Source organism: Bos indicus, chromosome 7 (assembly GCF_029378745.1).
Source record: "Bos indicus isolate NIAB-ARS_2022 breed Sahiwal x Tharparkar chromosome 7, NIAB-ARS_B.indTharparkar_mat_pri_1.0, whole genome shotgun sequence".
NCBI classification, from domain to species: domain Eukaryota; kingdom Metazoa; phylum Chordata; class Mammalia; order Artiodactyla; family Bovidae; genus Bos; species Bos indicus.
Window position 1 is genome coordinate 79,963,618 of NC_091766.1, and position 23,055 is coordinate 79,986,672.

At 47.7% G+C, this 23,055-nt stretch overlaps 1 protein-coding gene across 4 annotated transcripts in view; it reads left to right on the top strand.

Moving 5' to 3' along the window:
• The window catches only part of LOC109561123 (teneurin-2), a 765,441-nt gene that overhangs the window by 631,330 nt on the left and 111,056 nt on the right, over nt 1-23,055 (top strand). For all 4 annotated transcript variants that reach the window (XM_070793964.1, XM_070793965.1, XM_070793967.1 and 1 more), the window contains one exon: nt 4,431-4,577. In XM_070793964.1, the coding sequence (XP_070650065.1) occupies nt 4,431-4,577 (147 nt within the window). The remainder of the gene's footprint in view (nt 1-4,430; nt 4,578-23,055) is intronic.

A 23,055-nucleotide genomic window follows, 5' to 3' on the forward strand; every position in this document is an offset into this window, starting at 1 on the left:
ATAAAACATCCTAAAGCAGAGCTGCTACAAGGGCTAGCAAGCATCAAGGAGATGCCGGAGAGCTGTGATTCTGTGTGGTGGATAGAATAGGACAGGGTAGGATAAAGCACCCTGATGGGTGGAACTCGATTTGGGAGCTTCAGAAAGGCTTTCTGGAGGCGAGTTGAGTGAAGGATGGGGTGAAGTTAGATAACAAAAGGCCGAATGGCTTCGATGTGAATAAAGCCTAAAGTGACACTGAGTTAGACTGATATGAAGATAACCAGTGTAAGATCTGGAAGCCAAGGAGTTCAGACTTTACTAAGGTCATCGGAAAGCTATACAAGTGTTTGCAGCAGGGTCCAGAACTGAGAGAAGGGATAATGGTACAGAACTGGTGGCAGGGAGACCAGTTAGATGGCTTTGACCAGAGTTTAAACCAAAGATGGGGATGGCTCAGGTTAAGGTTCTAGAGATATTTAAGAAGAACAGGTAGGGCTTCTTATAGGAAAGAACAGGACTTGATTGTTGACTAGATACATGAGATGAGAGAGGAGGGGCATGGGGTGGGTAATTAACAATGACTCCAAGACTTCAGTCTTGGCCAGTGGGATACACTGAGGTGCCATCCATTGATCAAGGAATCAGAGTTTGGGAGGGGAAGGAAGATCAAGAAACCAAATTCTGTTGAGTTTGAGATACTTGTGAGTGAACAGATGGAGATGTTGAGATGCAAGTTGGAGTCCAGGTCCAGTGTTCAAGGGAATAGAGTTGAAAATTCAGGATTCATCAGAATATACCAGTGTGTTTGGGTTTGGGGATTTTTTTAAATCCTTAATTTTTACATCAGCTCTAATTTTTGTTAAGGCAGAAACTCTGCCTACCTGGTAACTGTGCCAATGAATATTTTTTCCTAGTGGTTAGAACTCTGCGTGTAGAAAAGTCTTGGAAATGATTCCATTTCCAATTCTTTCTGCCAAAAGCATTCAAAGTGTGATAGAACCAGCCCCAGATATCATTGTTGCCCTAGAAATTTCTCTCTAGGAAAAAGACTTAGGTCTCCTAAGAAGGAGGCCCCACTAGCTTCTCATAACTCTCAGAAGAGTCTATAAGTGAAGGCCAGGCTGAAATGATCTAGCACCACCTGATTTGTGTTTCCATTCATTAAAGCACCTACTGTGTGCCTGACACTGGGGCAGTTTCTGAGATCCAACAGCAAACAGGGAAATCTCCGCTCTCGTGCAACTTTAGATCAAGAGCAAGGCTTCTCCACCTCGGCACTCCTGACACGTGGGGCTGTTTCCTTCTTTGTCGTGGGGACTATCTTAGGCATTGTAAGATGCTAAACATCCAGCCTCTACCCCCCAGCTGTCAGTAGCATCCTCCCTAAGATGTGATAATCCCAAGTGTCTCCAGACATTGCCCATGTCCCCTGGAGGGAGGGATGGGGGCCACAATTGCCTCAGTTGAGAATCTCAAGTCGTCATGATAGAACCTGAAGTTTCCAACAGCCAGCTCGCCAGCTGTACCGATGAACCAAGCAGCTGTGCCTCAGGCCTTCTGTATCAGTGGTCTCAGAGACAAGCACTCAAGGAAGGAGCAGTGCTAGCTAGCCTAAAATCCAGAAGACTCCACACAAGAGACCTGCTGGATCCCCAAGTCTAAGCCCATAAGCCCCATTCAACTGCAGTTTTAGATTCCTCTCCAGGGAAAAGCCACCACCCGATACCCATTTGCCCTCCAGACTAATTACTTCCTACGTTTTGTTTTCCCTTAAGCAGAGGCTGGCTTTGCACTTTACAAACACAACGAATCACCTCCTCGGAAGGCCACCAGCAGAATGAACTTGTGCTGGGGGTAGCTTGGGGTTGCCTAGCAACGCCACGCATTTACCAAGGCTGCTTTCTTCCTCTTCAAGCTAAAAAGCAACGTCCTGTCCATTAATTCCCAGCTGCCCCAAAACTTCTCAGAGATTTGCCAGCTTCCCACTGTTCATGTTTTCATCTTCCTCATACAATGTGGAGAAAACCAGCTACTGTGGTCTGTTTATCTCGCTTCAGTTGGTCTGGGGAGGAGGAGGGGAATGGAGAGAGAAAGAAAAGGGAAAAAAAAAAAAAAAAACCTCGTTCAATCTAGGAGCATACATATTTTGAGTGCATATCTGACTGACATGCTGGTGTTCTTTGCAAATTTGAAATTTATGTAGTGGACGTGGGTTTCCTACACAATGAGGCTTCTGTTGAGACTTTGGGCATGATTTTCGTCAAACACAAGACCTCAAAGTAGCTAAATAACAAAGCACACATAATAGATACCATACCAGGTGAATGCTGGTGGGTCTGTCATGCAGTGTCTCCTCTGTGACCCAGCCCCTAAAACTCTGCTCGTAGAAACTGTAAAGCTGGAGGTGGCTGGGGGTTGCGGATCCTCTCTTTTCCTTGCAAATCTGTGAAGTGTCCCTTGGGCTTTCCCTACTGAGTTGCATTTTGCTCCTGTAGAAATATTTGTGGCATTTCCCTGACACCGGGGCTGGCTTCCTCTCCCAGCTCTCTCTCAAAGTATAAAGAGACGGGAAAATCACCTGTATTCCAGGCAGGGCTGTGGTCACCTCCTTGGTAGGTAAGGAATGGAAATGTGACTCTTGACTTTGAGAGGATAGGTGTGGAGACCAGTAAGTCTTTTTCTAGGTATGCAAACACCAGTGCTTTGCTCACATCCTGGACTGAGTGCCAGGCTCTACAACAAAAGAAAAAAATTCCCTGATCACCATCTCCTCATGCCTCCTCTCAAGAAAGCTGTTTCTTTACAGAGACTTCTGCATGTAGGACTTCTCCTGTTGCTTACGCAGGTCCTAACCCATACCACGTTCTGGAAAGGATGGGAGGGAAGAAGTATTGAGGAGTGAAACTCCTTAAAGAAGTAAATTTCAACTCAATTTCAAACCCTCCAGCCCTTTCTTCTTAGGAGGAGTCCTTTAAATTCCCACCTCTACCACATGCACAAATTAGGTTTATCGGCATTCTCATAAGGGGGACTCAAGAGAAGAGAAGAAGGCGGCCAGGTGATGGCCTCCAGAACACTGGAGAGAGAAGGAGGGGGAGAGACACAGTTTTGATTCAGAAGATTTGGGCCAGAAAGGTTTCAAATCAATTACCTCCATCATTATGAAGCACTTCATCCCTCTACCACGGCCCAATCCACCCTGCTCTTTGTGTGGTTTAAAAATAGATATAGAAAGAGATGGAGATGATAGCAAGAAGTCGAGATAGAAAGAGAGAGAGAGTCAGGAAAAGTTATTTTCTGAGGCCAATTAAATTAATGGTCATTCTGAATCTGTTCTAACGTAAGAATCTCTTTAAATGTAGATATGTAAGGGAACATACCTAGATTGCACTTCTTTAATTTCCTCGAAGTCATTGCCTTGTACACTTAAAGCAGATGAATTTTATGGTATGTAAATTACACCTCAATAAAGCTGTTAAAGGAAAGAAAGATGAAAACATATCTAGGAATTCTTGCCAGCAAGTAAGTTTTGTGAGCATGGCCACATCCTCCCAGAGACTCCCCTCTCTCTGTAGTGACCCCCAATCTTTCTCTTCTTTCCTCATCTAGACTCTCTCAGGTCAGGACAGCAGTAGCTGCAACTGTTTTGTGGGTTGGGGCAGCTAGGGAGTGAGGCAGGCTACTGATTCTACACAAACACACATCCAAAAAGGAAAAGAAAACCACAAAATAGAATGACTCGAACGCTCCCGCCTCCCCCCAGGCACATAAGCTTTCCTCTGCTTTCTCCTGATCCATAGCACTGAGCACCTACCCTTCCCCAGGCATCAGATCCTGCAGTATTTTTGCATCATGCCATAAATAGGTTGAGTGATTAGCAGCCAACATTTTAAGTGTCCCTTTTAACTAAATACCACAAAAATATGAAAATAGCCCAGCAGAACCATCCAGTTCTTGGTCCTAAGAAGCTCATGCTAATCACATGTAAATTTAGTTTTAAAATTCTGAAAGATGGAGGGCACTCAGCCCCCACCCTGGGTTGGTAGGGAATTTTCTCCCTTCTGCATAAGGCACTGAAAAAAGAAAGAAAAGATTTTTGTTGAGGTAGCATCAACCCTGAGCCATGGGCTGGAATCAACAGCCTACTAGACTCGTTGTCCGCTCAGGGCTAGTTTCATTTTTCCAGAACGTTCCCCACTTTGGGAAGGTTGCCTCAGACCCCTTCGCACAGGTCAGTGTCACTGGGGAGCGTCTGCATCTGGGTCCCTGCTAGCGTCTTGCAACCGCATGCATCGCCTGCTTCCCCGACTCCTGAGCCAGGTACGGGCCCCCCTCTGCGGCTGGCCCAGCGGCCGCCCTGTGGCCTCGCTCCCCCTTTGCATGGCTCCCCCGCGGCCCCAGCGCGGCCTCACGTTCCTCCTCCTCATCCTCTCCGTTTCTCCAACCAGATGGCTGCCCCGATTTGTGCAACGGCAACGGGAGATGCACACTGGGTCAGAACAGCTGGCAGTGTGTCTGCCAGACCGGCTGGAGAGGGCCCGGATGCAACGTTGCCATGGAAACCTCCTGTGCGGATAACAAGGATAATGAGGGAGGTGAGTGATCGTCTTCGAATTCCCAGCCCCTCAAGAGAGGAGCGTTGTGTATAAACGGTCCTCATGAGTCCCTTTTGAAAGACCTCCCCTCTGCTATTGTCAAATGTTGTTGTAACACTTCCTTTGAAGCAAACACAGCAGACAGTGGGGTCCTTGGGCCAGTGGGGGCCCCTGGAGGCACCAGGGGTGGATACTAGCTTTGGTTTCTAAAGTACATGTCCCCACGGAAAGGTGGCCAGGCCCTGACTCTACCTTTGGGTGACCATTCCTTACAGGGTATGGAATTACAAACAAATTTGTGCTGGTGACATTATATGTTCAACATGGGCTAGGATGTTGTGAGCTGTGAAAACGCCGCATCCTTTCAGCCCTTTGAGATGTTGCTATACAGATGAGTAAACTGAGGCCTAGAGAGTGATGACGTCACTTTTTTCTTTCATTTTTATTGGCGTACAGCTGATTTACAATGTTGTGTTACTTTCAGGTGTACGGCAAAGTGAATCAGTTATACATATACATATATCCACTCTTTTTTAGATTCTTTTCCCATGTAAACCATTACAGAGCCTTCAGTAGCGTTCCCTGTGCTATACAGTAGGTTCTTATTAGTTATCTATTTTATATATAGTATATATATAGTCCTGGAGAAGGAAATGGCAACCCACTCCAGTGTTCTTGCCTGGAGAATCCCAGGGACAGGGGAGCCTGGTGGGTTGCCGTCTATGGGGTCGCACAGAGTCGGACACGACTGAGGCAACTTAGCAGCATATATATATATCAATCCGTCTCCCAGTTTATCCCTCCCCATCGTTTTTCCTGGGTAACCATAAGATTGTCCTCTACATCTGTGACTCTCTTTCTGTTTTAATCACAATCTTTCTGTTTTAATCACAATCCAAATCCAGCTCTGTCTCCAAATCCATGTTCTAACCAAAGGTTGGCAAACCACAGCCCTTGGACCAGATCCAACCCACTGCCTGTCTTTGTACCAGCAGAGCCTACAAGCAAAAAAATGGTTTTTACATTTTTCATGGTTGGGGAAAAATATATAAAGAAGGAAAATACTTCATGACACATGAAAACTATGTAGAATTCAGATGTCGGTGTCCATATGTAGAGTTTTATTGGAACATAGCCACACCTATTTGTTTATGTTTTGTCCTGCTTCCAGCATGAAGGCAATATTGGTTAGTTGGCCAAGACAAAGCCTAAAATTGTTATCCTCTGATCCCTTATCAGAAGTTTGCTGACCTCTGTTCTATACCTCTGAGCTGAATTTTCCTGAGTTGTTTATTCCCTGATGGAGTCCTGAGATTTGGGGGCTAAATGGGGTTGCGGTATCACGTGGACCACCTGATATCCTAGGAACACAGAGTCAGGGTCCCCTAACATGAGTACAGGTTCGTCATCCACCCCTACCAGAATGACTCATGTGGTCAGCATTTCCTCAGGGCAGAAACTGTTTCTGGGTATAAGAAGGTATGAGTCTGATTATTTAACAAAAACATGTATTCTCTCATATCTGCCAATCCCTGCACCCTGGGACTGTCAGCGCCTGCCCTCATGGCCCCAGGGGGCCGGCTTCAGTGGTGTCTGGAGGTGTAGGCTGAAAGTAACAGACATCCTATTTCTGTTTTTCTTCATCCTCCCATTTTGCAATTCCCGTAACCTATTATTGCAGTTGTAACACCTCTATAGCTCCTAGGTAAACAAATCTGTGTACACTGATAGGAGTACACCAGTCACAAAAAGTTTGTAGACTTGACACAATGCTCCCATTCATTCGTTTAGCCCAAATAGAAGCCACTTTTAATTCATTTTTGAATGAAGTGAGGCATAAGTCCGTAATACATTTTTTTTTCCAAAATAGATAGTCAGACATTGCACTGCTTTTCCTGGTAATAGTCACTATTTTTGCATCTGGTCCCTGGTGGTCTCTCCAAGCAAAGCTTACAGGCCTGCTCTTCACCTTCCAGAAAGGAACTGTCTTCCTTCCCTGGCACTGGTGTCAGCAGCTGAAAGCCTAGCAAATGGCTGAAACGCTGCACCCAAGGGAGGGGGACCCAATCTCCTCCAGATGTGCCCTGCACCACTCCCTTCTCCCTCCACCAGCCCCACTCGGATCCCAGCTCCCACCAGGAGAAAATTCCTGAAGTGATGGGGCTGGGGGAGATACCTTGCAAGTCCCCAGCCTGAGGACTGCCCAAAGTGCACCATTCAGGGTCCCTCCTGGCAGACAGAGGCAAGAGGCATCCGAAAGGCAGGCCACAGAAGCAAAGGAGGCAGTGATTATGCTAAAGACAATAATAGCCTTGTTATGGGAACCATTAAAGAAACCTCCCAAGGAAGTAATTAACCACCAAAAAAAAAAAAGGCTCTGCACAGTATTTATAAAAAGAAACTCCCAGTTAATTCAGAGTTGCTTATGTCAGGTGAGAGGGGTAGGCAGGGATTCTCTCTCACCTGACGTAAGCAATTCACAAATGAACTGAGTTCTTTTTTTGGAGGAGATTCCTTGGTGCAGAGTATCCTTTTTATGGTTAGTTACTTCCCGAGGACGTGTGCTCAACAGTATGGGGTTTATTGATAAATATTGAAGTTGTTCCTCATCAACTCCAGACCCAGCCCTGCAGCAGACTAATTTTATCCTGTTCTACTCGTTTTGGGGGTGGGGGTGGGAGTTCTGCCCCAGGCTCTGGCCTGCTTTGCCAGTTCTCAGGGAGAGCTTTGTGGGTCTCTAGACATGGCAGTGGGTGGGTCGGAGGGACGCCCAGGCCTGGGGAGCAGCTGCAGTGAGCGCATTTGTTATAAACCTCATGAATGGAGAAGATAATAGAGTGCCCTTCCAGAGCAAGCTGGAAGAGCCAAATCATTTTTCCATCTAGGAACGCTCTACATTTTTTTTTAAACTCTCAAGTTTAAAGTGATAGATCTTTTTTTATTTTAAACAGAGATAAATATAGATGCAAATATGGAAATAGATATTTGAAGTCCTCTGCAGCCTTTTTCAACCTGAGTTCCTCCATGAGAGGCTTCCCTGGTGGCTCAGACACTAAAGAATCTGCCTGCAATGCATGAGACCTGGGTTCGATCCCTGGGTTGGGAACATCCCTTGGAGAAGGGAATGGCTACCCACTCCAGTATTCTTGCCCGGCGAATCAAGACGTTTTAATGCCTGCAGACACTGCTGCTGCTACTGCTGCTAAGTCGCTTCAGTCGTGTCCGGCTCTAGTAGTTTCCAAAGTTGAAAGTGAAAGTGAAGTCTCTCAGTCATGTCTGACTCTTTGCGACCCCATGGACTGTAGCCTACCAGGCTCCTCTGTCCATGGGATTTTCCAGGCAAGAGTACTGGAGTGGATTGCCATTTCCTTCTCCAGGGGATCTTCCCAACCCAAGGATCGAACCCAGGTCTCCCGCATTGTAGACAGACGCTTTACCGTCTGAGCCACCAGGGAAGTCCCAAAGTTGAGCTTATAGCAAAACCACCTGGAGGGCTTGATTACACACAGGTTGTTAGTCCTACCCCCTTTTCTGATTCCGTAGGTCTAGGGAAGGATGCAAGAATTTGAACATCTAGTAAATTTCCAGAGGGTGCTAATGCAGGTTCTCTCTGAGAGCCACTTAACTAACACATCTGTTATATGGAATGAATGAACTTCTCTCCTAGGCACCTCGAATGGTGGTGGTAGCTTAGTCGCTAAGTAGCGTCTGACTCTTGTGACCCCATGGTCTGTAACCCACCAGATTCTTGTGTCCATGGAATTTCCAGTGCAAGAAGACTGGAGTGGATAGCCATTTCCGTCTCCAGGGCATCTTCCTGACCTAGGGATGGAACCTGGGTCTCCTGCATTGCAGGCAGGTTCTTTACTGACTGAGCCACCCAGGGAAGCCCCATGCATCTAGAATGGTACTAAGTACCTTCCTCAGAAAATTTGGAAAATTGATCACACAAATATTTTCTGGCTTCTGTGGTTCTTAGATGAGAAACCCTGTTGGAAAAAGCTGCCTTAAAATATGCCCCACCAAACAATTTATCGATTCCTACCTTCTTATTCTCATCACTTTCAAAATCTCCCAACACCCCCAGCCATGTGACCACCAGCTTAACCTCAGGAAGTACTGGCTGATTTTGAAGGGACAAACATCTCCTGCCATGGCCCCTGAGACGTAGCAGACACGGTTCAGAAAGACATGCATGGGAGCAGACTGTCTTTTTAATAGTGAGAGATCTTTGCTTGAACTGCTCACCCCAGTTTGAAAAAGAAGAGACTCAAAGAAATATTATTGCTTACAGAAGACAAATATGAGCTCATTAAAGTCTGAGAATACACACAACATGTGCGTCAAGTGACAGGCGGATAATATTTAATTATCACCACCAAGACAGAGGTGTGAGATTTAGTTCATCACAGCCAGGGGTAGGAGAAAGGGTGTAGATTTCCTCTCAAAGTGGGAACCTCGAGGTGGGGAGGCACTGGTGGATCATCTGCCCTGGAAAGACAGACCTTATGCCTTCCCTCCATCCGTTTATCACCCGAACCTTGGAGTCAGGCGCTCCGGCCCTCTGTGTGTAGAAAGGTTGGCCTCCATTATGGTCTGAAGTGCTCATAGAAGCCTATCAGAAGCTGTCCCCTGTCTGTGGGCAGAGGCCCAGAGGTGGAGAGGCAGGAGACAGCCCTTCTGAAGGCTTCCCCTCCACAATGGAGGGATTGTCTGTGTTTGCCTCTATCTTGCTTCAACACAGATCTGGAAGTTACATGCTGGGAACTTCCCCGGTGGTCCAGTGGTTAAGATTCCGAGCTTTCACCACAGGGGGGCGTAGGTTCTGGGAACTAAGTTCCCTGGTGGGAGAACTAAGATCCTGCATGCCACATGGTGCAGCCGGAAAAAAAAAAAAAAGAAAGAAATCAACAAATGTCTTTAAAAAGGTAAAGAAAAGAAAGATGCTTTGTGTGCATCCCCTGTCCCTTCCCTGATTTTTGAATAGGTGACACTGTAGCAGAATATGGTTAAGAGCCTGGACTCAGAAGTCAGTCACTGTAACCCACTTCTGCAAGCCAGTTTCCTCCCCAAAGTTTCAGTTTTGCTGTCTGTAAAATAGGCCCAGTTATGCCACCTCCATGAGCAGGTGTGACGTTTCAGGGAGAAAATGTGTGTGATATGTTTTACAAGGCGCCCAGCTCATAGGATGCCCTCTTGTGTTGGCTGTTTTTGGCTTTCACGTTATTAGTCCTGATGGTGTTGTCATTGTCCAGAATGGATGCTGAATCCACAGAGATGGAGCCGAACCTGTAATCTCCCCACGGTATATAACCAGTGAGATTCTAACTAGCGTTCATCAGACCTCAGGGTTGTAGGACAACACTGGAGAGCTTGTTAAATATATAGATTTGTTGGCCCCAGCCTTTGAGATTCTGATTTATTAAGTCAGATGTGGAATTAGGAATCTGCATTTTTACCAAGGATTCTGATGCAAGTGGTCTGCCAACCACATCTTGAGAAAAAAAAATTTCAAATAATAGTTTCCCCTGCATGGGCTGACACAGCCCAATGTCATGATACCTGTTTCCAAGACCTCTACCCCTAGTATTTCCAGAACCCAAGAGGAATGAAGTGAAGAAAGGAGAATTTAATTCAGGAAGAAGGAAGGAATTGGAAAAATATGGACACAATTTCCTGTTGTGTTTCTGAGTAAATAACTTTAGTATGTGTTAGAAGTGCTCTCCATTCCTGGTTGGAGAGGTGGCCAATGTACTCAAAATTTAAGTAGCCTTTAACTCTCTGTCATTAGAGTGTGAATCCACCCTTCCATTTGTCATTCATTCGTGGTTTAACAAACATTCGTTGAGGGCTGACTAAATGTTAGACTTTGGAAATAGGCCTCTGGAAATATGAAGACAAATGACACAGAGTGTCCACAAAGAGTTCACTGAATCCATCTGAAGCTCAGAATCCATCTGGAAAGATGGATTAGCATGGTAGTATTAGTGTCACAGTCCGGCGTGTGAAGGCAGACGGGGCGGGAAGCCATTCACCGGGAGCTTCGGGGAGACACTGCCACAGAGTGTGGGCGTCGGCTCTGCGGAAAGAAAGCCCATCACAGTATCAAGCCTGGGTCTCCAGCCTGCCTCCTAGCTCCCTCAGGTCCTCAGATCTGTGTGGTCAGGAACCCCTGGTAGGAGCTCTTCCCTTCACCAGCAGCATCGACCTCTCTCTCTGTAAGTTAAGGTCTTCAGTCAGGCTGCTTTTCAGAATGGTATTTCCCAGCCCACCTCCATCTGTGAAGCTCAGTTCCTTGTTTTGCTCCAAAGGAGGCTGCCTAGGGTTAAGAGATGTGGATGCTGGCCTGAGCTCAGGGCACTCCAGCCAGGCCTAAATGAGGAGAAAAAACACTGGAGTCTGTCCAGAAGCACTTGGAACGGACAAAACCCACCCTTCACCCACTGCCTCCTCCCCATCCCATAACCATCCAAATTGGTTTGACATGATTCAAGGATGCTGTTGTGGCATTTATCTCAATTGTTAATTAATAACTCACCTTGTCTGTACGTTTAGCAGAGCCAAGCTCGGGACCTCAGGGACTCCAGAAGAATCCAAATAGTCTGGTCTCTCCATCCAATGAGGGAGCAAGCTTGGTGAACCCATTGTAAATGCCTTGATTAATGTGTGTAAATCACACTGATGGATGGGTTGGGTGGAGGACAGCATAAAAATGCAGTGTTGCTCTATTAATTGGGTTGGATGAGGATTCCCTTTGCAGTCCAAAGACCTTGTGGCAAATGTAGCTGGAGCCATAACCAATTAGCTCCCAGAGAGCAAAGCAATATATCTAACGCTTAGAAGACTAAGACTTGGTCTAGAGGCCACTGCCAGCTGGCCAGGCGCTGGGGCTCTCGTCTTTGGGAGGGAAACAGAACTAGCCCCAGCTGAACTCCTAGCGAACCACATGGGCCTTCCAGCTGTAATAAGGTCTTTGATTTCCTGGGCACATTTGACTAGAGAAGCTTCTTCTGTTGAGGGCACTGAGAGTTAGGGGGTTTGGTTTCCTTTTATTCTATTGAGGTTCAAAAAAAGAGATAGAATCCACTTTCCACTGCATATACAAGCTATAATCACTAAGATTTTAAGAGCACTGTGCTGGGCTTTGGAGGCACCTGGATCATGGGAACAGGCAACCCACGAGGTTTCCCTGCTGCTGTTCTTGCCCCTGTTCTTATCCCCACACAGAAGCAGAGAGAGAGTTTTACATTGTAGACAGATGATGTCATGCCCTCCAAAGGCTTCTCCCATAGTTAGCATCAAAATCAAATGTTTCACCTTGGGGAACTTCCCTGGTGGTCCAGTGGCTAAGACTCTGCACTCCCGATGCAGGGGACCCAGGTTCAATGCCTGGTCATGGAACTAGATCGGTAGGTTCGGCAACTAAGAGTTCTGCATGTTCCACCTTGGCCTGAGGGCCTGCTGTGATGGGCCCCTACCTTCCCTCTCACTGTTCCCGGTAACCTCCATAGCAGACCTGCTTCATCCTCTCTGGCCAGCCTTCTGAGCCTTGTGGGGGCTAAGTTTCATCCCCCAGCCCATGCTGGTCCGAGGCCAGCAATACTCTGACTTGGGCATTTTGCATGACAGACTTCTCCAGACAAGAATAGTGGAGTGGGTTTACCATTTCCTCCTCCAGGGGATCTTCCCAACCCAGGATCAAACCTGCATCTCTCACATCTCATGCATTGGCAGGTGGATTCTTTACCCCTGAGCCACTTGGGAAGCATCTTATTCTTAGGTCTCAGCTTTCTCCCATCACTCTCTGGTGTTTCCTTCACAGCAAATGTCACACCCCAATTTACCCCTACTTTCTTCTGCATTATCTATGTCTTCACAACAAGGTCTATGAGTCTTTCTCTTCATAGTTTTTCCATTTCCCGGATGAGGATACCTCAGGAAAGGCATATTCAAAACAGGCTTTTCAGCTGGCCACTGTGACATAGCTTTTCTTCCTTAAAGCCAGCATCTCATTTCTTCTAAAACAGCAACAAAATTTGGAAGTTGTTTCTGAAGAAGCTTCAAACAAGTACAGAATGTGTACTGTTGCTAAAAAAGGTCTTGAGGGGACATCGCCTCCTAGGTAAAACTTTCCACTGAAACTCTTTTCATAGTAAATGTGTTTGACCATGGAATTTGTTGAAGAAAATAAAAAGGTGTTGAAAGTTCATGAGTTTACCTAACACAGCACCTTCAGTCTTTTCTAATCAAATCTTTAGAGGCTTAAATGGTTATTAAGTGTCTCTTAAGGAATTGTATATTTTTCCCTGATTAGATGACAAATCAAATATTCATCATAAAATTATGATTAAAATGCATAACTGCAAAAAATGTTGATAATTCAAATCACTGAGGACTTACTTGGGGAAATTAAAGGATCAAAACAAAGATCTAACTGGTGGCAGAGAGGTAACATTTGTATCATTCTGTTGGCTTCCTGCTTTTTGCCTTGACCAGAGAAGCTGCCTAGATGACTGAGATGCCCCCCTGGTTTCTGTGACCAGCATTTAAATTTCAAATTCAGGGTTAAAGGGCGTAGGTGCGATGATTAGCTCTGATGCTCCCACAACCCTCCCTTCAGTCCAGACTAGTGGTTCCCTACCAGGGACGACTGAGTTCTCCAGGGCACCTTGGCCACGCCTGCCATTGTATGAGTCGCAGCAAGGAGAAACAGAGGAGGCACTGCTGGCATTTTGTGGGTAGAGGCCAGGGATGCTACTAAACATCCTGCACAGGATGACTCACAACGAAGGATGCTCCAGCCCCAAAGGTCAGTAATGCCAGGGTTGACAGATCTGATGCAGACACTAACATCTCCCAGAAGCATATCTGAGGGGCTAGACGGTACTGGCAAAGGGAGTGTCCTTTGTTTCAAGGTCAAAGGCCTGGTGCATGGAGCCCTTATTAGCAGAGGCCAGGCCGGTGCTCAGATGTTACCAGACTGCCCAAATAAACCATGGTGTTGGCCCAGGAGAGCCCTAGGAGCCTCTTGTTATCATCCTTTACATAGATGATAAAGAAGGGCGAGAGAAGGCTTACCCAGGTCCCCCAGCTAAAATGTAGCCAAATCAGGATTCAGGACACATGGTCAAGGGCCCCGTACAGCTCCTGAGTTTTGTGTCCTGGATCAGAGCAGAGCAGATCTGCTTAATACCCTCAGCCCCTCAGCAGCACGAATTCTGCAGCATTCTGAAAAATCGCCTTGGCATTAGCTTTTTCCCCCCAGTTTTGGATCTGGAGTGCATTTTTTGCCACAAAGTGCTTCTGCGCTGAAGTGCCAGGGGCGAGCAGGGGAAAGTGGAGCAGTTGGACTTTAAATAGCGAGGCGTTCTCTGCAGCGAGGAGAGAACAGCTGCCCAAGGCCTGTGCTCTTTTCTTTGACTTTCCATCTTCTCAGCCAAGAGCTCTGGGGGATTGGAGAGGGGCCAGAATTATGCGGCCAAATGTGAATCGAAAGAAAACTGCAAGGTGTCCCCCAAGCTCAGAGCCCAGTGTTTCTGCCTTTCTCCACATGCAGCAGAACTCAAGCCTCTTCCAGGGAATTCCCTCCCTTTTCAGTCCTCAAGGTGTATCAGCATCGATCTGCCCCCAGCCGGGACTACCAGCACTACCCAGGGGTGGGGCCTCACACCGAGGGACACCATGTCTTTCATTTATGAGACTATGGAGCCCAGGATTGTCAGGCGTGGGAAAGCTGCAGTATACCAGCAGCTGCCAGCAGCTGCAAAGTCCAGAGGGGAAAGTAACTCCTTGAAGGCCACACAGCAGGGAAGGACAGATAGGAGCCAAACGCCTGGTTTCCTGGCTCTATTTTGTTGTTGTTTCTTTATGTTTTTAATTGGAGGATAATTACTTTACAGTATTGCATTGGTTTCTGTCATACATCTGTATGAATCAACCATAGCTGTACACATGTCCCCTTCCTCTTGAACCTGCCTCCCACTTCCCACCCCATCCCACGCCTCTAGGTTGTCACACAGCGCCAGGTCTGAGCTCCCTGCAACATACGGCAAATTCCCATTGGCTGTCTGTTTACATATGGTAATATGTACGTTTCAGTGCCACTCCCTCCATTCGTCCCACCTGCTCCTTTCCCCGCTGTGTCCACAAGTCTGTTCCCTACGTCTGCATCTCCACTGCTGCCTTGCAAATAGGTTCATTATTAACATCTTTCAAGATTCCATATATATGTATAAATATACAATATTTGTTTTTTTCTTTCTGACTTACTTCACTCTGTATAATAGGCTCTAGGTTCATCCACCTCATTAGAACTGACTCAGGTGCATTCCTTTTTCTGACTGAGTAATATTCCATCGTGTATATGTACCACAACTTCCTGATTCGTTAATCTGACGGTGGACATCTAGGTTGCTTCCATGTCCTACCTTTAGTAAATAGTGCTGTGAGGAATGCTGGGAGACATGTGTTCTTTTCAATTATTTCCTGGCTTTAAATCCAATACATGCTTCCCCAAAGGGACCCAGTTACCCTCCAGAGAATGGGTGCCTGACATTGCTCGTTTGAGCCAAGGTCTGTCTGAGACGTGGGACCTAGACGCACTTGAGAGTGAGCACCGTCTTGTTTCCTGGCTGCACTGGGTCTTTGAGATGGAGTGCAAGCTCTTCATTGCTCCACTCTGGGGCTCCTCTCCAGTTGTGGCCCACAGGCTCAAGAGCGCATGGGTTTAGAAATCGAGGCAAATGGGCTTAGTTGCCCCGGATCATGTAGGATCTTAGTTCCTGGACCAGGACTAAACGTGCGTTCCCTGCATTGGAAGGTAGATTCTCAGCCACTGGACCACCAGGGAAGTCCCGTGAGTGCCTTCTTTAAAGTTGCACCCCAAGTGGGACTCACCCCACCCCAGTCCCCACCCTGTGCAGACATCTTGTCATTGATGGGGATGATGACAAACACCTCCCCCCACACCAGCCACTCTGGGACAGAATCCCCCAGATCATTCATTCATTTAACAGATGTACACCAAGCCTGTACTCTGTGGAGATGCGTGAGACACAGAGTCCCGCAAAGAACCCACAGTCTAATGATGGGTGAAGAAGACATGAAACCAGTCAAAGCCATGTCCTAAGTGTCCACGATAGACCTGAGGCCACAGGACAGTGGCAGCCTGGAAGAGAGACATTGAAGCCAGTAAAGTTGGAATTTTGAAAGCTCGAGAGGAATCAGATAAGAAAAGAGGGAAGGGCATGGTGGGTGAGGAAAATGGCAGGGGACACAGAGCACATTTGGGGGCATCTGAGATGACTGAGTGTGGAGCGTGGAGGAGGGGGAGACCCGGGAAGCTGCTAGGGACAGACCAGCTCTTGTGTGCCAGATGGAGCATTTTATCCCAAGTACTGGCTTTACCTTCCTCTGCTGAGCATCTTGGTCCCCAAAATCGCAGCCACCCCTTTCCTTCAGACAGGAAGCTGACAGATCTGTTTGAATTATTCTGGAACACACATACTCACAGCAGAGAAGTGTCTTTCTTTATGATGCCTTATTGCCTGTGGCAGGAAGAGGCAACCTGGCAGGATGATAAAGAGGTTCTGGGGTCAGGAGGTTTTGTTCACCTTCTGGCTCCCCCCACTGGTTCATGGTATGAATGTAAGTAGGTCCCTTCTATTTCTCTGAGCCTCAGTTTTGTCCTCCCTAAAGTGGGGCTAATGATGGATCCTACCTTACAGGATACTGTGATGCTTAAATGAGCTCATCCGTGCAAAACGCTTAGCACAGTGATTTCCATTGGTCATTGGGCATCAGAGTCTCTAGAAGGGAGTAAGGCATAGGTTAGGCTGGGCCTCATTCCCAGAGTTTCTCATTCAATAGGTCTGGTAGGGGGTCCTGATGCTCATTTCTAGTGAGTGCCCAGAAGATGCTGATACTTTGAAAACCACTGACTTGGCACAATATGTCCCCTTGTGCGGAGAGCTCAAGTGCCTGCAGGGCCTGATGTCTGCAGTCCTGGTGGCCCTGGGCTGCCCAATGGGGAAACCAGCTAAGGCACTCTGGCCTTGAGGCTACGGGAACATCCCCAAGCTCACATCCCTGGGGCAGGTCTACTGGAGCGGTCATTCCCTGGTTCTCTCACCTGCCACCTTTGTCTGCATGGTGTCACACAGATCCATAGATACACCTTTTTCTGGCCCTTCTAGTCTCTATTCCTAATTATTAAGGCCCTGGTTTCCTAATGTCTTCCCACCTCCACCCACATCCTGCCATCAACTCTGTTAGGCTGACTACGGTTCCTGCAGCTGCCAGTCTATCCCACACAGGGCCCTCAGAAGAATCCTCTTTAAAGGTCAGGTCATATCACAGCTCTTCTCAGACTTTCCCAGGGCATCTCCTCTCCCATAGAATGGTGTCCAGGTGCAACATTGGCCATTCATTTGCAAAAGCAAGTCCCTGCTTCCATCTGATCTCCTTTCTTCCTTACCCTCTCCTTCCAGTGGCCCAGTGTCCACCTTCTTGTTCTCCCCATAGCTCACAAAATACACTCCATCCCTGGGCTTTTGTACCTGCTCTTCCCTCTGCCCCAAATGTTTTCCCCCAGACGTTTCTGCAGTTTGTTTCCTCATTTCACTTAGGCTTCCACCCAGTCGTCACTTCAGAGATGCCATCCCTGGCTCTCCTCCATCCGTCTTCAACCCTTGGCCCCCGTTTACTTTTCTTCAAAACACTATCACTCTTGCAAAGTCTATTATAATTTGTTTGTCCACTGTTTCCCCTGTCAAGTCTAGCCCCACAACCTCCAGGTTCCCGTCTGTCTTGGTCAATTCATTATTAAGTGACTTGAAGAATGAAAGCTTGAATATGAAGTATCTAAGATAAGAAGCAGTTGTCATTTATTCAAGAGATTATTAATAAGATGAATAAATTTCATTTGAGGATTAAAGAAACACACACAGACAATGACACCCAAGTCGCTACATATCATTGACACCACTGTATTAATGCAAAGAAAATCCAAGTGTAAGCTACACTGTTTCTTTCACAAAGATGTGAACGTGTGGTTCTGCTGCTCTTTACCTCTGTAGCCAACTTTGCTCACCCTGTGCGTTGACTTCCTGTGGGCTGACCGCAGTAGGTAGGCAGGCTCCATAATCCTCCTCCAACGAAAGGCAGAGGCAGCCAGGAATCAGTCCTGAGTGGGTCCCGACCTCCCACAGTGTGGGTCACTTGACCAAATGTGGAGTAGCAAAGAAGCCAGAGTAAACAGATGGTTACTATCCACTGAGTGCTTTTGCACGGAGCTTATTTAGTCTTTCACGACAACAATCATTTTCAGTTTACCGATGAGGACGCTGGGGCTCAGGGAGGCAAAGTAACTAACCCAAAGCCACACAGCCAATGCATTGCAGACCTCCAGATCCTGGGATCATAATTGGCAGTACTGTACCAGTTCTCAGTGCCTACGCTGTAGAGTGGGTGTCAGGATTAAATTGAGCACATCTCTAGGGAGCGTTCAGCATAGTGCCTGGGGCGGAGTAATGGCCAGGTTTAGGAATTCGCACTTCTGATTGCCCTCATCTAGCAGGAAGCTTCTGTTAGCCAAGTCTGGTCCCTTCTCCCCATGGCCGGGCTGGGGGTATTTCTTTATTCTTTACCTGCTAATTCTCTCAGCTTTGGGGCCAGCCCTCCTACCTGCCCTCCATCCCCCAGGAGACAGGGCCTCTCCTCAGGCGGAAAGGGACTGTTCCGGCTTGTTGCTCAGAGGTGTCGGTGGTGACAGCCCTCTTCTTTTCTGAGGGCCCCAGCTAGTCAGTGTCTGGCACCCCACCAGGCTGCCACCCCCTGCCAGGCCCGGACTCCCTGGCCATCGGCTCTCTTCTGTCTGACCTGTCAGTGGGCTCTTTGAAATGGTAGTTGACGAGGGCAGCAGGCATGGTGTGGGGGAGTAGACGGAGCTGGGAGAGGCCACAAGCAGCAGGGCCAGGCCAGCATGTGGGGAAGTCAGCGCCTGAGATCAGAAGCCCCCGCTCTCTGTTGCCGCTGGTTTTTGTAGCAGGAAAGGGGCAGACAGCTGCAGGCAGGGGAGAAAGCCCCCGGGTATAGAAACGTGGCCCTGGGCTAACATGGGGGAGACTGTGCCAGCGAGGCCTGTCAGGGATGTCCAAGGTGAAACTTTCTGATCAAGTGAGATCACTGTTCTTGGAGGCTCTGTGTGGGCTGAGGAGAGGCAGAAGGGGAGGGGAAGAAGGAAGAGAGAGAAAGACTGAAAGAAACAGCAGCTAGAGAATGAAGGTGTTCTCTGAAGGCTTGGCATTGCCTTCCCCAAGTCCTGCAGCCTTCACAGGGCTCCTTGAAATGGCGGTGGCCACTTGCAGCCTCCTGTGAAGAACAAAGGGTAGAAACCAAGAGCATAGACCGCCTAGCGGGCAATCGCTCCTCCATCATGTACTTCCTGTGTGACTGTGGGCAAGACCTTTAAGCTCTCTGAGCCTCCACTTCTTCACCAGCAAGGCGGAGCTCACAGAAGATAAAAAGAAAAGTGAAAGTATTAGCCACTCAGTCGTGTCTGACTCTGCAACCCCATGGACTGTAGCCCGTCAGGCTCCTCTGTCCATGGAATCCTCCAGGCAAGAATACTGGAGTGGGTTGCCATTCCCTTCTCCAGGGGATCTTCCCGACCCAGGGATCAAACCTGGGTCTCCCACACGGCAGGCAGATTCTTTACCATATGAGCCACACAGAATCCGCCTCAAAGGGTTCTTGTGGGCATTACTGGCTGGTGGCTGGATGTTTGGCGCAGACTGAGAAAGCACAGAGAAACTTAAGCTGCTGGCGAGGAGACCTGTGGCGGTCTACCCGAGGCGGAAGTGGAAGCTGGGTGAAGTGAGGAGCTGGGGTGGAGGGCAGCTAAAACATTCTGCATCCTGGTTTTTCAAAATAAATCACCCTTCCCTATGGCTTTAAATCGTCCCTCTTCTGTTTGATGTAGTCCTGCCTTAAAGAGCTTGGCACGAGCACTAAGCATGGCCACGTGGCAGATAAGCTGCTCCTGTGTATTGGCCATTCAGAATGTTTAACAGTAGCAGACCTGTCATGGCAGCCTCATGCAGGATTTTATTTTGGAGTGCAACAAACTGGGTTCAAATCCCAGCCCTAGACAGTGCAGCCGCCGCCATGCCATCGTCGCCTCTGCGGGTGGCAGTGGTGTGGTCGATCAACCAGAACCGGAGGCGCACAACATCCTCAGGAGGCAGAACTAAGATTGGAAGGATTGGTTGAAAGAAAGCCGATTTCTGTGTTGATCTGAACATTGAGACGAAACTGGGTAGATCAAGCATGGTATCAGCTCCAGCAGCTAAAACATTTTCCCTGCCTTAAGGATCATCTCTAACCTTCTGTAGCAAACAAGGATTCAGCATCCGGTCCTTCAGCACAGGAACTGGTGTGGAGCTTCCAGGACCAGCACCCGAGAAGCCAAACATTTATGATTTCAAACCACATATGACCAGATGTACAACGATCTCCTTAGGAAAGGCAAAGAGCTGCATTCCAGTTAACCAGCACCCTTTAACCCCAAGTGCTTGTCTCTGGCAGGTGTCACCTGTGGGCACCACTCAGGGGCACCTGTGAAGCAGGGGACACGGCAGCCCGTGCGAGGTGTGTGAGGTCACTGGGTTTCTGTTCTTATGCTCATGGGACAGTCCAAGGGTCAGAGACCACATGGACATAGTCGGGGGAAATTCTGGTGCAATGTTAGAGCGGCTTTGATGAGGAAGGTGGGACTCCAAACCCTGTGGCTTTGCACACTGCAGGTAGGTGTGTGTTTTGGTGTGCCCTGATTCACAGGGGTACTTCCCATTCTGGTGGTGTTCTGGAGGGTCAGACCACAGGAGGGCCACGTTGGCTGCAGGGGAAGCATGTTAGAAGCAGGTAATTTGAGAAGATTTCATTTCAGGAAGACACAAAGCAGACTGGGTCTGCTCCCTGAAACTCACCGGGTTCTTGTACACATGACCTCGGGCTGTGTGTGGATAGTAAGACCATCCTTGATGGCTGGGTTTTGACCAGGACCTTCAGGGTCACGCCCAGATGCTTCATATTCCTGGGCCTCCTCGCGTTACCTCAAATGATGGTGAGTCTCAGGGTGGAGCCCAGACACGTTCCAAGCAAAGGAGTGTAGACACCGTGTGGAAAACTGTCTTCACGTTGGCACTCTTACAGTTTTGAATAAACTACAAATGTTCTCTGTGAAAAATAAAAAAGAACAGCCCCACCAGATAAAAGCTGCATGGTCTTAGGTGAGGTGTTTAATCTCTCTCAATCTGCAAGTCTTCATCTGTAAACAGCAGTGTTGATGATGCCTGGAGTTCTGATGGTAATTTAATGAGAGGATGCATGTAAAGCACTTAGCCCGGTGCCTGGCACTTAGTAAGCTCTTCATAAGAGCAGCTATTAGCTCTCATTAGATGATCCGTGGTCGTGCTGACCCCCAGGGATGCTGTCACCTAGCACAGGATCCCTGTGCTGAAATGCACGGGCTTTGGGAGGCTCCGGGAGCACAAGGACAGAGGCTCTGAGCCAATGTGCTTGTTTCGATGGTGTAGTTTGCATTAGGCCTGACCACCCCAAGCCTGTGTTTTACAAGATGGTCAGTAAAGCATGGAGCTGTCACTTGTGACTGGAGTAGATGAAGGTTTGGCTGGTCCTTCCTAGGGGAGAATCCCCAAACCTAGAGCCCTGTGTTCTCCTGAAGTGCATCCCAACTAGTAAGACACTAGACTGTTGGCATGGAGATGCTCCCAGCCAAAAAGTATCCATGGTCAGGAAATACTGCACATGCCACTGCAACAGTAAAGATTCCTAATGCATAGTCACTCAACAAAGGCTCTGAGAAATCCCGCTGTGATGAAACCACTTTACCTTTGTTTAACCAGCACCCCCTAGACTGTCTGACTGCAGACCCTCCTGTCCCACCTCACTCTCTATTTTAGGGAACCCTTGTTACTCTCTCCCAGGAGGCATAAGTTGCCTGAGGGTGAATTGTGCTGCTGTGGATATCTGAAAGGTGTTTTCAGTCATTGAGAGCAGGGGGGGCTCAAGCTCTAGTGAGCAAAGGAATCATGTGGGGCATTTTCTTTAAAATGCAGATTCCCAGTTTCCACTCTCAGGAATTCAGTAGGTGTGGGTGAGATAATGATCAGTATTTTAACATCACTGAGCTGATTCCAGGACAGGAAATCTGGGAGCGTAACCTGACCATCAGCAGTTTGGTGCCTGATTTATAGAAGTACGTGCTCAGAACACCAGCGTCAGCATCACCTGGGAGCTTATAAGAAATGCAAGCTCTCAAGTCCCAAACTCTAAAGCTACAGAATTAGAATCTACATTTTAACAAGTTCCCCCAAGTGATTCTGATGCTGGTTAGAATTTGAGAAGCACTGGTTTTAAAGGGTTTGGTTGATAGTGTTTGTTTTTGTTTTTGGTCCACTTGTTTTATTTTTGATGAAGAATCATTCCCCCCACCCCCCACCCCCCCAAAAAAGAAAACTAGACACACATTTCAAGTTCATTGCCATAAGATTTCTACCATCCCTCACCTCCCATCCCCATGCATATGGAGTCGACCAGATGCCCCAGTAGCTTCAGGGTAAACCAGAATCACATTAAAAAGAGGTTTTACTTGGATCATATCACTGCCTTCAGTAGCAGTGCCTGGGTTTTCCTAGGCAGTCTTTGCTTTCTTTCCCACATCCATCCTGAAGACCAGGAAAGCCAGCAAAGGAGCTCTTAGTGGGGGCCTCCTTTCTGCCAGGTCTCTGATTGGACATGATGGATCTTCCACTGCTAAGTTATAAGAAAAGCTGGAAGGTGCTTTGGGGGCAAGGATCCCAGGCCTTGGAATTCAGAGACTGACAAAAAGAGTTGACAGGAAGCAAGAGGAACACTTCCAACAGGCCTTCCAGAAGGAATGCAAATACAATTTTACTTCTTGCAATGTTTGAGAATGGTGGGTGCCCCATGGGGGGAGAGGCGAGATGCCTGCCGAACGATGGGCCATCAGGCAGCCAGGGTATTAATGGCAGGTGAAACCTTCCAAATGAGCACCCTGTCAGCCAATCTATTGCTTTAAAAGGTTGGCAGTGCGGGAGACCTAACAGAGGCAATGAAGAACTAATCTCATATTGCCAGGTTAAATCAAGTCAGCCTTGCCTGTGCCTTTCACTTCTTAGTTACATCAAGCTGGAATACTTTCAATTATCCCTCACTTCCAACTTGTCAGCAGGCATTGGGTAAAATGCAAATAGAAGAGTGCCCTTCCCTGGTGGAGAGCAGGAAATATCATTAAAAACAGCCTCAACCGTTTATTGAGCTCTTCCTCTGTGTTTAGTGCAGTACCTTCATCTTCTCATTTCACATGGACCATCTTATAGCATCTCCCTGATCTTCAGTGACATAGGTGCTATTAAGTCCACTCTGTAGTTGGGAA